Source organism: Notolepis coatsorum (genome assembly GCF_963971535.1).
Source record: "Notolepis coatsorum genome assembly, chromosome: 5".
NCBI classification, from domain to species: domain Eukaryota; kingdom Metazoa; phylum Chordata; class Actinopteri; order Aulopiformes; family Paralepididae; genus Notolepis; species Notolepis coatsorum.
The window spans coordinates 193,658,981-193,676,018 of NC_140169.1; the positions used below are offsets into that span (position 1 = coordinate 193,658,981).

The 17,038-nt window shown below is 43.3% G+C and overlaps 1 protein-coding gene across 1 annotated transcript in view; it reads right to left on the reverse strand.

Annotated features, from left to right (window-relative positions):
* Nucleotides 1–7,268: 7,268 nt before the first annotated feature.
* The window catches only part of LOC311228908 (kelch-like protein 9), a gene marked incomplete at its 3' end in the record, with an annotated part of 121,474 nt that continues 111,704 nt past the window's right edge, over nucleotides 7,269–17,038 (reverse strand). The window contains exon 10 of the mRNA XM_084314867.1: nucleotides 7,269–7,765. Coding sequence (XP_084170993.1) covers nucleotides 7,269–7,765 — 497 coding nt within the window. The remainder of the gene's footprint in view (nucleotides 7,766–17,038) is intronic.

Here is a 17,038-nt window from a genome sequence, read left to right on the forward strand (position 1 = left end):
CGTGATTCAGTACTACGTTAAAATCCCCCGTACATATCAATATCCCTTCTAGTTCCAACACTATCATGTCAAAAATGGTCTCATATAAATCCCTCTCACTCTCTGGGGGTGCATAAACATTTACTAACGTAACCATTTGGCCCTCCATTTTCCCCTTCACCAGAACAAACCTTCCCTCCTTGTCTCTTACTTCCTTGATCAATTCAAATTTGACTGTGTTTTTGATTAACGTGATTACTCCTCTCCTCGGGTTTTGTTCAAAGGAACTATAGTATGCATTTTCATATCCAAATCTCTTCAGTTTCTCATGACCCTGTGCTACCAAATGTGTCTCCTGCAGAAAAATCACTTCCATCTCACTTTTTTTACATTTCAACATCACTTTGCCCCTTTTTATCGCATTATTCATTCCATTAACGTTTAACGACATCATTTTTATACCTTTAACCCTTGTCATCTTTCTTCTTCTTTCGTCTGTCAGTCCCCCCCATGTCACACTCATTCCCCCCTCCGGTTGGAGCCTCCGCTCTCTTCACCGAATACATATAGTGCTTAACATAAATAAAAAACATAAACTTTACATAAAGTGCTCCCAAGGCGTTCGGGGGGTCCCTGTGTCCCCCCCTGTCCCCTGCTGGTGGGTGAGGGGTAATTGCCCTCCTAACGAGGGGCCCCCTCCTGACGGCTTGGGGGTTTGAAACCCTTGCCCCCAATCGCTTGTCATATTTGTCCAGCTTTCTTACTGTTTTTTTTTTTGCTTTCGAGCTCCTGGTCAAAAGCGCTCTGTCCTTCCTTTTGATCAAAGACCCTCTTTTCTTGGTCCCTCTCAATGTGACTCATATGTTTCATTGTCCCTCCTTCCTCCCATATCCGTGTGCGGTGTCTCCCGTGTACCCCTTATTATTTTCTTTTCCTCTCCTATCCTACCACTATTTTCTATGTGATGTCCATTTATCCCCTTAATCCCTCCCAACTGTGTTACTCACAGCATGTGTCTATGTATCTGTTTCAGTATGTTCTGTGTCTCGCCTTTCAAACCTAGTTATATTTCCATTTATTTCCTCCATCAGCTTGTGTATTATGTGTCCATGTATACGTTACGTTCATTTCTATATCCTGCCTCTACCTGGGAATGTGTGCTTATGCATATGTTATTTCAGTTTCTATACTTTGTCTCTATTTGAATAGTTTTTTCAATCTCTTGTGCGTGTACTCATCCGTTCGCCTCCTCCCGCCTCCTCTCCGTCTGGCCTCCTCATCCGTCTCCGTCCTCGCTCCGTCACGTTTCACCTCCGCCTCCTCCTCTCTCCTCCCTCCTGTTTCGGTCTCCCACTCTGATCCACCTGCGGGCTCCTTCCAATCTCTGCTGCAGGCTCCGCGTCTGTTCCTCCCGCCTCCTTCCTTCTCCGTCCTCCGACATCCTCATCCCTCGCCGTCTCATCTCTCGCTCCGCTTCTCGTGCCGTCGCGTACATCGCCGCCCCTTCCTCCCAGTGAATCCTTAGCGAGGTCATGGGTGACTGGAATCTCATTCCGTTTTCTTTCAGGGTTTTCTTCAGTCCCGCGTAGGACCTGCGTGTTATCGCTACCGCTGTCGAGTAGTCGTGATCAAATGATAGTCTTTTCCCTTCGATTTCAATCTTCTTGGTCCACGCGGTTCTGAGTACCAATTCCTTAACCTCGAATCTCAGAAAGTTAATAATCACCGCCCTCGGAGGTCTGTCCGGTTGTGGTCTCGGAGCCAACGCCCTATGGGCCCTCTGTATCTCCATTTTTTCCAGTCCCGTTTCCTTCATTTGTTCTTTGATAAGCTTTTCCACATATAGGGTCACCGATTCCCCTTCGACTCCTTCTTTCAGTCCCCATATTCTGATGTTATTTCTCCGTGACCTCCCCTCCATGTCCGACATCTTTGTCTCCATCTGTTCTTGTTTCTGAATCACACATGTTAATACCTCGTGTATCTCCGTGTTCCATTCCTCCGCGTGTGACGTCCTAGTCTGTAACTCGGTCACGTTTCTGTCCTGTTCCGCCATCTTCTCCTCCACCCTTTTGATTTCTGTATTCATTTCACCTCTGAAGTCCTCCTGTTCCTTCTTCAATTCCTCCTGTAGCTTCCCAATATCATTCCTTATCGTGTCCGTGTTCAGTTTTATCGCCGCTGTTATGTTCTCCAGTATCCCGGCCTGCATGATCACGGCCCATCCTGGCATTCCCGTGTCTGCCTCTGCGGTACCTCCCCCTTCTTTCGCCTGGCTTTTCTCGGCTTCGCTTCGGGGATTCTGTTTCTTCAAATTCTCTCCTTCTCGTATGTTCTCCATTTCTATTTCCTTCACAATCGTTGTCTCTTCCTTACTTCTCGTGAGAATTTTCCTTTTTAATTACTTTTCGGGTCTTTTTTTATCCGTTTTTTCACTCATTTGACCAGGAGCTCTATCGCGCGTGTGTTACCCGTCTGCTCTCATACCGGAAGTCCTCGTATACGCCCCATATTCATGAATGAATGAAGGATCATTGCCCTTTTTCAAGCACTTTTGTTTCAATGTAGGGTGGAAATTGCCTCCTTCACCACCACTATGTAGCATCCAACCTTGGGCTACGCAGGCTCAATGGGTACCATACATTGGTACCAGGCACACATCACACTACACAATGACTATACACTGACACCAGGCACACATCACACTACACAATGACTACCATACACTGACACCAGGCACACATCACACTACACAATGACTACCATACACTGACACCAGGCACACACAATGACTACCATACACTGGCACCACACTACACAATGACTACCATACATGAATGAATGCATGTGAATGAATGTTGGTGGTGGTCGGAGGGGCGTAGGCGATGATTATTCGCCACGCTTCCGTGAGTCTGCCTCAGGGCAGCTCTGGCTGCAATTGTAGGTTACCACCACCGGTATGACTGTGTATGAACGAATAATGGACTCTGTGAAGCGCTCTGGGTGTCATGAAGAGCGCTATATAAATCCAAGTCATTATTATTATTATTATACACTGACACCACACTATTAATGACTATACCATACACTGGCCCCAGGCACACATCACACTACACAATGACTATCATACACTGACACCACACATCACACTACATTTACATTTTTTTACATTTAGTCATTTAGCTGACGCTTTTATCCAAAGCAACTTACAAGTTCTGTACGACAAGACAGCAAGAAGGGTACAACTCTATCAGCTGAGTAACAATGTTTATCAAAGTGTTGCATGTTACAGTGTAGGTTAGTTTATTAGGACAAGTGCATGACAGTAAGGTTAGTCAGGGATATATTTTTTTTTATTTTTTTATTTTTTTTTATCATTTCAGATAATGGTTGAAGAAGTGAGTCTTTAGCCGACGGCGAAATATTGGACGGGGTTCGGCTGTCCTAACTGGGATTGGTAGTTCATTCCACCATTGTGGGGCAAGGACTGAGAATAGGCGGCTTCTCTTTGATGACCCTCCGGGAGCTTGGATAGGAGTAGGTCTGAGGCGGCCAGAAGATGCAGAGCGTAGGGGTCTTGAGGGTGTGTAGTTAGAGACCATTGACCGGAGGTAGGCGGAAGCGGTTCCCTTTGCCGCACGGTATGCCAGGTCGAGGGCCTTGAAGCGGATACGTGCAGCAATGGGGAGCCAGTGCAAGTCCCTAAGAAGTGGGGTGACATGGGCCGACTTCGGTAGGTTTGAGATCAGGCGGGCCGCTGCGTTTTGAATGAGTTGAAGACGCTTGGTGGCAGTGGCCGGGAGGCCAGCTAGCAGTGCGTTGCAGTAGTCGAGGCGGGAGATGACTGTTGATTGGACGAGTAGTTGGGTGGCTTCTTTTGTCAGGAAGGGGCGTATCCTTCTGACGTTGCTCAGGAGGAATCTGCAGGTTCTGGTTGTCGCTGCGATGTGAGCAGAGAAGTTCAACTGGTCGTCGAGGACAACACCAAGGTTCACACTACACAATGACTACCATACACTGACACCAGGCACACACAATGACTACCATACACTGGCACCACACTACACAATGACTACCATACACTGACACCACACTATTAATGACTATACCATACACTGGCCCCAGGCACACATCACACTACACAATGACTATCATACACTGACACCACACATCACACTACACAATAACTACCATACACTGACACCAGGCACACATGACACTACACAATGGCTACCATACACTGGCACCAGGCACACATCACACTACACAAGACAGGGATTGATATCAGCCAATTAGTTATATATGTAGTTATTTTTAAATGAAGACAACTACCATAATACAAATTGTAATTTTCATTTCAACACATAATCATGTACATAATTATGTGCCAGTACAAACTAAAATAAACATCTTCAACCGCACTTACATTTACATTTCTATTGTACCGACACTGTTTGCCTTATGACGCAGCCATTTTTTTTAACTAGCTCTATGGTGATATAGTGCAGCATGAATACAAAAGCTACAAGTTCTCCATCTTAAGTTGTTTGTTACAGAATTAACCTACAGTTAAATTTGGCCTTACTCATGGCATGTAAAAAAAAACTGAAAAAACATGTAGACAGTAAAGCAACTACTGTATATAAAAAGTATAACTTTCAGACAGAATACAATGAGAAATTTTACATTTGACCATTTAACAAGTAAAATAAACACTACAAGAACTAGGAGACAGGATGATATAACCCCATATAGCCTCTGTACACTGACTACCTGTTCATTTTAGAAATTATTTAAAATATTTTACTGATTAGGAACCTTAAGATCCTCAGGCAGGGCCCTCTTGGCTGTTCCAGAGAGGAGTACGACTAAATGTGAGTGGGGCTTTGCTGTGAGGACCCCTGGGCTCTGGGACGCCCTGCCTGTGAATATTTGTCAGAATCATTTAATTTCATTTATTCGTTTATTTGGAAGGGACAGCATGTATTAATGGACAATACATATAATGCACTGTAACTTTAGCAAGGGATGCAAATTTGCATCCTCAGTCCCCAAACATAAAACAAATAAAATACAAAAACAGAGCAATATAAAAACATGTTAAAACAAAAGAACATTAATTTACAAATGCATGGATACAAAGCTAAAAGGACCAAGACCATAAAGGTCTTATATATGGGCACATGCTTGGTGTTCTAGAAACCAGTTTATTTTTACTTTGAGTTTAAAAGTAGTAAAAGTTGGACATTCTTGAACGGTGGTACAGTAGGTAAACTGTTCCACAACATACTCCCCTGCACTGACAATACATTCTGACCGAAAGGGGTGCGTCGGCGCTGCACCTCGCAATCCTCTCTAGAGGTCAGACTTTTTTTTTATGAATTCTCCCAGGGGAGGACACAGTCTGTGTAATGTCTTGTAAATCATACAGACCTAGCTGTTTGAATTACTTGAAATTAGAAAAACTAAGAAAACTGTATTTTCCCATTATGACACAATGATGATATTCTAGAGGCTTTTGAGGGCTCTTTTGTAGAGCTGTTTTATGGGTTTGTGTGACAGTACTCAATATGAGATAGAATCAGACAATGTAAGTGTTTTAGCAGCACTAGTGGTTAGAAAGGGTCTGATGTGAATCTGATGAATCTGATGGTATTTGCAATTTTCTCAACATGTTTTTTGAAGGTGAGTGTCGGAAGATATCAGTAGCATATCTTAATTTAAATAACTTAACTTTTTATCGCAAAGCTTTTAAAAAATTGCATTGTATTTTATGAGGTATTTAATTTTATATTGTATCTATTGTATTTGTATTCCGTTTTTTTTGTATCGCTGTGTAGCCTACTTGTTTGATCTCATGACTTTTTGTCACATTTGTTTGCTGTTAAGCACTTTGCAACTTTAGTTTGGAGGGCTATATAAATAAAGGTTTTATTATTATTATTATCATTATTATTATTAATAATAATAATAATAATAATAATAATAATAATAATAATAATAATAATAATAATAATAATAATAATAATAATAATAATAATAATAATAATAATAACAATAATAATAATAATAATAATAATAATAATAATAATAATAATAATAATAATAATAATAATAATAATAATAATAATAATAATAATAATAATAATAATAATAATAATGATAATAATAATAAACATCAATCTCAATCAGTCTGTAGCATAGTCCACATTTTTAAGTAGACAATTATTTTTACTGTAATATTCACTGTGAAGTGTAGGCTGTTGTTTGCTTTATTGTGGCAGGAGAATTGGGCCTTTTAAACTCAGTTGGCACCATGTAGACCGAAGCAGCATCCCTCTCTCTCTCCGGCTGTCTCCGTCCACCAACTTAAATGTACATTTCTCATCATGTTCCATCTGAACACACTAAGACGCATAGGCGGCGGGTATATACTGTAAGGCTAGGCTAGGCTATGCCTACCCAAATCAAATGTTATGCTGGGAATTTTGAAATGTATTTATAATATATGTGCGCAGGCTGCAGCGCAGCATTATAGGCTACTATGTGTGTGTCTTGTGCTGCAGCCTGCAGCCCGCTGGCCGGCCGAGGTGTCAACGACGAAGGTGTAAATCGGCTAGGTGGCGGCGTTTAACATTCCAGGTACAGGCAGTAACCAATCACGCGTAGGCTCAGGTTAAATAATGTAGCCAATCATATGATTGCCTATGAATAGACTGGCGCCTTTTTTATGTTGGGCATGGGGGGGGTGCGTCAGCTAGGTCGGGAGGTGCCGGGGTGGTGCACAGCCAAAAAGGTTTCGGAACCGCTGCTCTAAGAGGACATGATGAGAGTCAGAGTTCATCAAATCGTGGAAACTTTTTAGAGCTACTGTATGTACATTGTTTTCAAAGCATGATGCGATCCAAATGACGAAAAACGTTCCCTTCATTGCTTTCAGCACCGCTACTTGTGATTCAAGTTGTGAACGGTCTTTCTCAGCAATGAGGCACATCACATCCGAAACTGGCTAAGAACAACAATGCGCCATGAGAGACAGACAAAGTTAAACCAGAAAAGATCATTGAAACGTCGCATTTTGCTGCATTAAGGTAAGACAATGGTTAATCTATTATTGGATGCCTTCATTTGAACACTTAATTTGCACTATATATTAAATGAGTGGGGCTCGCCTTGCATAGCCTAGTGGGTGTGTGTATTGACAAAAAAGGAACAAATTTGCCGACCCATTTGTCCGGCTGACGCGCCGCCTATGCTAAGACGTGATGTGTCTGTCCGTCCTTGCCGTCTCAGCTCTTGGCCGTGGGCAGCGGGCACTCCTGTATTTGAGCGTCGCCCACCGGCCGCTCTGGGAGGTGTACCGTCAGGGTACAGGTGCGGATCCCCCCCAGGGGCTCCAGGACGTTGAAGACCCTGTCCCACGCATCCTGCTCCGGGTCGTACCGCTGCACGATGTCCACCATGCAGCGGCTGTTCCAGGAGTAGCCACCCACCACGTAAACATGACCGTTGAACACCGTCACCCCAACGTCGCTCTGGCCCGTCGGCATGGCCGCCACTGCGGTCCACTGGTCGGCGTCCGGGCTGTAGTACTCGCAGCAGAGCACGTCGTCGTAGTCGCTGCAGCCGCGGAAGTGGTTCCCGCCCATCACGTACAGACGCTCCCCCACGGTGCACATGCAGTGCAGGCCGCGCAGCTCCATCATGTCCGCCCGCCGGCTCCACGCGTCCGTCACCGGGTCGTAGCACCACAGCTGCTTCTGGAACATGTCCTTGGTGATTCCCCCTGTGTGAAGAGGGAGGGGAATGACTGGTCTATTGTATACCATTGTGCAGAGATCAGAGAGAGAGAGAGAGAGAGAGAGAGAGAGAGAGAGAGAGAGAGAGAGAGCGCAAGAGCAAGAGAGAGCGCAAGAGCAAGAGAGAGAGAGGACGACATGTTGTCTACTGTATACCATTGTGCAGAGATCAGAGAGAGAGAGAGAGAGAGAGAGAGAGAGAGAGAGAGAGAGAGAGAGAGAGAGAGAGAGAGAGAGAGAGAGAGAGAGAGAGAGAGAGAGAGAGAGAGAGAGAGAGAGGATGACATGCGGTCTATTCTATACCATTGTGCACAATGTGCAGAGATCAGAGATCAGCGATCAGAGAGAGAGAGAGAGAGAAAGAGAGAGAGTGAGAGAGAGAGAGGACAGCATGCTGCAAAGGTGCTGAACCAGATTCTAACCCACAATGCTAATGATCAGATACTGAATCATAACATGTTCTACTGTCACTGTTATACTGTATTTCCTATTTCATACAAAAAACATTTCAAGAGGATAATATGTAATATGTGATACCAAATGGAACTTTGGTGTAATGAGAGGATGGAGCGTGTGAAAGAGTGATGTGTGCCTCTGGTATCAGTGACTTTGATGCAGTGGTCAGGTTCGTTATAGTCTGGGTTCTTCTGAGAAAAACACACGTGTTTGGCCTGAAGAGGAAGGAAGTGGCCTGGCACTGCGCTGTGAGCTGAAGAGAGCTGCGGCCACTCCCCCTCCCTCTGTGCCTCAAGCGGAATTCACCTGCTGTTGGTTTGATATTGAAGTAACAATTTATGTTCATAGGGCCATTGATTTAAGATTAAATTAAAACTAGCTAGATAAATAATATTAATATGTGGACTTTAGACACATTTGTCTCCAACCTAAGAAAGACATACTATGTTGTTAACTTGCCACACCCCATGGGCTGGAGGACACAATCCCCCCCAGACTGACCTAATCAGTCACACAATAGTTTCATGTCACACACACACACACACACACACACACACACACACACACACACACACACACACACACACACACACACACACACACACACACACACACACACACACACACACACACACACACACACACACACACACACACACACACACACACACACACACACACACACACACACACACACACACACACACACACACACACACACACACACACACACACACACACACACACACACACACACACACACACACACACACACACACACAGAAACCCAGGGTGGGGCCCTGACCCACCCCTGATCACAAGAGCATTATTGTTAAAAACCTGTTTATCAAAGAAAACCTTTGTAATACATGTGATTTGGAGCAGCTCATTTTTGATGAGAAGAGGGGTCAACAATTTAGATAAAAACCCTGTTTGACCATTGTAAGGGACTCAGTCTAGCCGAGGCTGGGTCACAGATGGACGTCTTGTTACTGTGCTGTGGAAACCATGCTTGTAAGCTGCATTAAATCAACTTCTTCACCAACTGAGCCATTGTCTCTGAAAACCATCTCCAGTCTGAATTCCTCTTGAAACCAGCGCCTACCCTCATCAATGATACTTCAAAATGGTGCCGAAAATCCAGGGACGCAAAAAGCAGATCTTGGTTAACTTTTTTCTTCACAAACTTGAGAGGGTAAGTGGAGAAATTATGTTAAACAGGAGATGTTGGCGTGAATCAGGAAAAATCTGAAAAATGGAGGAAATGCGCTGATTTCAAGAAAGAAAAAAACGGGGGAAAAAAGGTTGGTGTATTTAATGGGTTAAAAAGCACAGTAAAAGTTTATCTTAAGTTCTCTCATTGTCAGGCGAATTGCCAAATAGTAGGGATTTAGATATAGGTTAATTGGCAGATCCCGCACTGATTAACAGGTAACGATGTACAAATTATTACTATAGGAACAAATTGGAAGATCCCGTGCTGTTAAAAAGTGGACGAAGACAAGTTATTATTAAATAGGTTAATTGGAAGATCCCACACTATTAGAGATTGTGATGACAATAATCTTACTATTGATAAAGAGAGAACATGGTGTTAAATAGTGCCAGAGGTGGAAATGCGCCAACTCCACGTTGGGGACGATGAGTTGTTTAATTAAGAGCTTGGCATAATTCATTAGGAATATATGTTTAAAAAACCTGCTAAACTTGCCAAATCGTTTGAAATCTATGGTCGCGCCTAGGTGGGGAACGGAAATAAGCCTGTTTTAGGGGTTCTCAAAGTTATGGTTATTGAATACTCTGAATCATATAAAATGATTGAATAAAAAATTAGAATCCTAGGTTAATTGGAAGATCCCGCACTGATAAACAGGTAACGATGTACAAATTATTACTATAGGAACAAATTGGAAGATCCTGTGCTGTTAAGAAGTGGACGAAGACTATTATAAGAAAAAATATATGTATTCAGAGTCCCAGAAACAATGACGTTGACGGTCTGATAAGACGCATTTCCAAGCTCAAAGGAATAGAGAACGAATCCATGGAAGTCTACATATATGTACTAAAGAAAGAGACGTCTTTCTAAAACTTTTGACTATGAAAATTGCACTTAATAAGTTAATAAGGCAGCGTGAACGCTATAATAAAGGCGCTGTCCATGATACTGAGAAGAACTATGTGGTTTAAAAATGCTTTAGAAATACAAAAATAGCATTTTTAGAACACCATAAACACCTATAATATATATCGATTCACGTTAGGATAACGATGGTATCATGTAGATTCACGTTAGGAAACGTCTTTAAAACGAAGTCATGATATTTCTAAAAACTACTTCCGGTATCGCGGACAACGGAGAATGTGTTTGAATTACGACACTTATCATTGGCTATATGCTGAGCGACTGGTAGTAACGTGAATTCTCATTGGTCCAAACGATCGAATGGTGAATCAGCACATGCACAGAATGAGTGGATGACGTTGCAGAACAGTTCCCACGAGAGAACAGGATTCTTTCATTGACAAAAGTGACTAGTAGCCTTGACGTGCTGTACTGGTTTGCTTAGCAGGGAAGACAAATATGTTTGCATAATGTTGGATGAATGTATAGTGAATGTTGAAATGAATGAGGAAATATGTTTGTCTGTCGAAGTATGTGAAGAATGATTGTTTACATTTAAAACGCACGGTTTTCGCTTACAATATCATTGATAAAACGCTAAACTTCCAGTTCACTTCCGGGGTGGGCGGGAGATGTGTAGTTGAGGAAAGTATGTGTTTTTGATGGCATATCATTATTATGTGAATGAAAGAAAGAAACTAAGACGGTTCATTTGTCTTGGAATGTCACTAAGACCAAGGCTGATTCAAATAGCATTACTCAATTGAATATATGTTTGCAAAAACAATTAGAAATGGGGTATGATAAATTACATACCAATAAGTGTAAAATATATTGTATGGGGAATAGATACATAACATTTAAAAGGGGTGGCTGTAGTTAATAATATGTACTTCAGATTGACTGGATTAAGGAAGCTATTATATTACAGGGATTAACAAAATTAATTCTCATTGGTTCAAACGAAACACATTACAGGGCATGATGATGAGTTTGTGAGTAGGACAGCTTCTCTACACCGATGGCTGGAAAAATACTGTAAAGAACAGGGCTTAGGGTTCGTGGATAATTGGTCCTCTTTCTGGGGGCACCCTGGCTTGCTGAGAAAGGACGGCGTGCATCCTAACATGCAAGGCGCCTCTCTCTTATCTCGCAATATAGACAAGATTATAGCTTCGGGCTGACAGCCACCCCACAAGCATGCCAGGGTGCAGGCTCTTAGCGAGCCTGCTAGTCATGCTAAACTGATGGACCCTGCCAATCCTTATACCTTTCTTGCTCGGTCCCTCCTCCACCAGGCTCCCCACTCCTCTCTTTCTATCTCTACCCCTAAACCTGTATACCCAATCAAAACTAGAATATCCTGTTACGCTCCGCTTTACCCAGCTCGTCCTTGTGCGATAAACCATGCCAACTTAATTGCGATTAAACCTACCCGCATGGCTGAAAACCGCGCTGCTAAGTATACAGAGAGTGTGAAGGTTGGCCTTATCAACATCCGCTCTCTGCCAACCAAAGCTCTTTTGGTAAATGAACTGATAACAGACCATAGTCTCGACCTATTTGGCCTCACTGAGACATGGCTTAAACCTAATGACTTTCTGCCCTTAAACGAGGCCTCACCCCCTAATTTTAGTAGCTCCCACATTGCACGCACCTCCAAGAAAGGAGGCAGAGTTGCTCTAATTTATGACTCTAAGCACAACTTTACATCCGACGCAAACTGTAAGTTTTCCTCGTTTGAGGTGCTCCTGTTGCATCCCTCTCCACCCAACAGAAAGTGTGGCGGTCTGATTCCTACCTCCACTGCATCCTTTGTAATGGCTGTCCTATACCGCCCCCCAGGCCCTTACACCCTCTTCCTAGATGAATTTTCAACTTTCATCTCTGAGCTTGTTATGCGCTCAGATAACATTTTAATTGTTGGTGATTTTAACATTCATTCCAATAAAACTCTAGATCCCCTAAATAAGGCTTTTACCGACATCATTGACTCTGTCGGTCTCATTCAAATCGTTGACCAACCCACTCACAGTGGTGGGAACACCCTTGACCTAGTCCTAGCCCGCGGTCTCACTGTGTCAAATTTGACCGTCTCCCCCTATGTTCCTGCTCTCTCAGACCACTACCTCATCAAATTTCAAATTGATCTGACGGTTTCTCGCCCAGACAGTGTAGAATCCTACATGAGCCGTCGTATTAACGCCTCAACTGTCCCAATTCTAGTTAACTGCCTACCAGACACCCTCTCTCCCTTCCTCTCTTACTCTGGCCCCCTTGATCTCTTTACAGGCAAACTTAATGCCGCCCTTCGTAGCACGCTCGACATTGTCGCTCCCCTTAAACCTAAAATTAAACGTGCTCCGCAAAAACTAACTCCCTGGTTTACGGAGGAAACGAGCTCCTTTAAAAAGGCTTGTCGCAAACTTGAACATAAATGGCGTTCGACCAAACTCGAAGTATTCCGCCTCGCCTGGAATGATAGTTTACGTAACTACAAAAAGGCACTCTCACTTGCCAAAACCTCTTATTTTTCCAGGCTCATAAATGAAAACAAAAACAACTCAAAGTTTCTGTTTGACACAGTTGCAAAACTTACGCAGAAACAACCAAGTGCCCTAAACCATGCGTTCTCGGCTAACGAATTAATGACATTTTTTACCAAGAAAATTGACCTCATTAGAGATGAAATTGTTGCTTTACTCAACAATCAGAGTCCCTCCCAACCTTTGACGGGCATTCCCCCTGACTTTGATTCCAGTCATACGCTATGCTGCCTTGAAAACGTCTCACTTAGTGCCCTCTCTAAACTGGTTGGCGCGGCTAAACCTTCAACCTGTCTGTTTGACCCTCTCCCAGCAACTCTCATCAAAAAACTCTTCCCAACTCTAGGCCCTGCCCTACTCAATATCTTCAACACCTCTTTGTCTACTGGCGTGGTGCCCCTGGCCTTTAAATCAGCCGTCATTAAACCACTACTTAAAAAACCGAACCTCGACCCTCTAATCTTGAAAAATTACAGACCTATCTCCAATCTCCCATTCCTATCCAAAGTGTTAGAACGGATCGTCGCAACGCAACTTACTGACCATTTATCAAACAATAATCTTAATGAATCATTTCAATCTGGCTTTAGAGCCTTACACTCCACCGAAACGGCGGTTACCAAAGTCACAAATGACTTACTGCTATCTCTTGACTCAAACCTCACCTCTGTGCTCTTATTGCTTGATCTCAGTGCAGCCTTTGACACTATCGATCACTCGATTCTTCTAGGTCGGCTTGAGAACCATGTTGGCATTCGGGGTCTCGCACTAGCTTGGTTTAAATCCTATTTAACTGATAGAACACACTGCGTGGTCTATAATGATTTAACATCTGAGACCCTCCCAGTGCAATGTGGTGTCCCACAAGGCTCTGTCCTGGGCCCTTTGCTATTTTCGATTTACATGCTACCCCTCGGCGATATCATACGCAAATTTGGCATAAACTTTCATTTTTACGCTGATGACACCCAATTATATATACCTATTAAGCCAAATGATTCCTCCCAACTACAAAACCTTGAGGCCTGCTTGCTTGCCGTCAAAAAATGGATGTCGCAAAACTTTCTACTCCTTAATGCAGATAAAACTGAGATGTTAATTGTTGGCCCCCCAAACCACAGAGGCCTGTTTCAGGACATCTCCCTCAACTTTGATACCTGTCATGTATCCCAGAGCTCCACCATAAAAAACCTCGGAGTCATTTTTGATTCCTCCCTCTCATTTAATGCACATATAAAAAATGTCACCAAAATTGCATTCTTCCATTTTCGTAATATCGCAAAAATACGCCCCATTTTAACTCTGGCTGATGCTGAAACCCTGATTCATGCTTTTGTCTCATCACGTCTGGACTACTGTAATGCACTTTTTTCAGACTTACCTAATTCAAGCATCAAAAATCTTCAACTCGTGCAAAATGCGGCTGCACGGATACTAACTAGAACTAGAAAATTTGATCACATCACACCAGTTTTGTCCGCCCTACATTGGCTTCCTATCCAAGCCCGCTCTGACTTTAAAGTGCTACTCCTCACCTACAAAATTTTAAATGGGCTTGCACCGCTCTATCTATCCGATCTCATCTCCCGATACTCGCCCGCTCGTGCTCTGCGCTCACAAAATGCGGGGCTTCTATCGACCCCTAGGGTTAAAAAGAAATCCGCCGGCCACAGAGCCTTTGTCTACCGCGCTCCCTACCTGTGGAACAAATTACCTGCCGTCATCAGGGGCGCCTGCTCTGTCGAAGCTTTTAAATCCCTGCTTAAGACTCATCTTTTCTCTCTCTCCTTCAACCTACCTTGATCTCACCTGGTCGGGGACTGACCTTTAGATTAATCTGTGTAGTTTAGTTATGGTACAGGGTACTACATGGTACCACAGAGTACTACTTGGTACTGCATGGCATTACAGGGTACTACATGGCTTACATAGCTCTACATGGCACTACATGGAACTACATGGCACTACGGGGTACTACATGGTACCACAAGGCACCACAGGGTACTACATGGCACTACAGGGTACTACAGGATACTACGGGGTACTACATGGCACTATGGGGTACTATAGGGTACTACATGGCACTACGGGGTACTACATGGCACTACAGGGTACTACATGTCTGCTCCTTTGCAGCACCACAAACATGGGAACTCTCTAACTCTTCCCCCCCCCCTCTCCCCCCCCCCCCCCCTCCCTCCCCCTTCTCTCTGAGTACCCGTCTCCTGGCGCTGACCAAGGTGATGGATGCCTCGGGGTCTTGGCCAAGCTTGTAGTGACTGCTCTACATGCACCTCCGAGGCCTTGGATCAGTTATTCACCGCCGTCTGTCCGTGGTCCTGTCAACTGATTAACAGACTGTTAACAGATTAACAGTCAACGCGGTTTCATTGCTGGGTTAAGTACTTCTATTCTATTCACATAATACGCTTACTTCATATATCTACTCCATTCACATATATGCCTACCACTTGTATCTATTGCTATGTCCGCCTACTACAATCTCATGAGCTGTCTAACGCCTGTCCCGTCTCCCTGTCTTCCTATGACTTGCTGTCCTGGAGTGTTGACCGGAGTGTTGGACGTCCCGTGACGAAGGCCGGGAGATTGCGACCCCCTCTGCGTGCCCCCCTGTCTCCGGAGGTCTCGTAGTGTGACCGGAGTGCCGGATGTCCCGCGATGATGTCGGGGAGTTCGCGACCCTCTCTGCGCCACCCCCCTTCCCCCTGTCTCCGGCTGTCCCTGAGCAACGACCGGAGTGTTGAATGTCCCGTGACTAAGACGGGGAGGACGTGACCCTCTTGCGCCGCCCCTGTGCCTCAAATAGATCCGCTATCAACTCTATCTTTAATCTTTCAAAATGTTCAGTTGCTATCGCTATTAGCTCTATCTTTAATTTTTCAAAATGTACAGTTGCTATTGCATGCACTCATCTGTGTTTCACCACACACATGAGTGCATGCTTACCAACTGTTCGTCTGCAACACTACTATCACCGACATCTAAGAAGGGAGATCCCCCCTTGAACGGCCCTTCTAAGGTTTCTCTCCTCCACATTGCCTGTGGAGCTTTTTTTCCCTATTGTTAGGTTTTAGTGAGTTTTTCCTTACCTTCGCGTGGGGTATGTCTGGGAGTGCTTGCATTCTTTCATTTATTTGCATTCATCTAAAAAAATTTTGGACCCTATGGTGTTCTTGTTCTGTTCTTGACTTATTGTTATGTTGTCTTCTTGACTTGTTTAAAGAAGACCTGTACGGCCCATGGGGACATTAACGTGTGTTGTCGGGCCCTATAAATAAATTTGATTTGATTTGATTTGATTTGATTTAAGCGGAACGTTTCTCATTTGGCAAATGGGGAAGAGGTTTTACTAATGGACTTCAGTTGCAAAACTGAAGTTTTGATTAGAAATAGATACACTTCTTTGTGAAAAGACAATGATTATATGTATAAATGTGGGCGGACCGAATAGGAGTTCTATGTGTGTGAAATAGAGTAAAGGACTAAATTGCAATTTGTTGTGTGTATGTAAGAACAATGTGTAGAGACAGCAGCTAATTACAAGAGTTGCTAGAGAGCCCGCCACACTGAAAATGCTGCTCAAAATCATTGAGGACATTTCGTTTTTCACCACAAGGTGGTAACGAATCACAACAAGTCATTTTTAATCCAATACAATGGCTTGATTTTATAAGGTAAATACGCTGGCTATGCTACAAAGCAAATAGATCCGTCCAATAGAACATTACTCTACATGTTAAATAATATGGAAGTAAAAAATAGTTACAGATAAATAAATAGATATGGTTAGAGAAAACTAGAAAACAACTTCACAGGACATTTTTGAGCTGTTGAAACGCTGCATTTCAGTAGAAATATTGCATCCTGATTGATCACATTTAGTACACAAATATCGGATATATACATACACCGAGTATCAGGTTAAAACTCACACAGCTAACACATAGAAGACACTTGATGTTGGGACAAGTGTTGAATGTATATTTTATTGTTTTTTATTGATATGTTTACTGTATCAAAGGGGGCATTAGCTCTTTAGAACCATGTAGATTTTTGCTTATAAAGAAATTCCTTTGCTGTTAAATACACACGTTTGGAAAATATGAAATGAA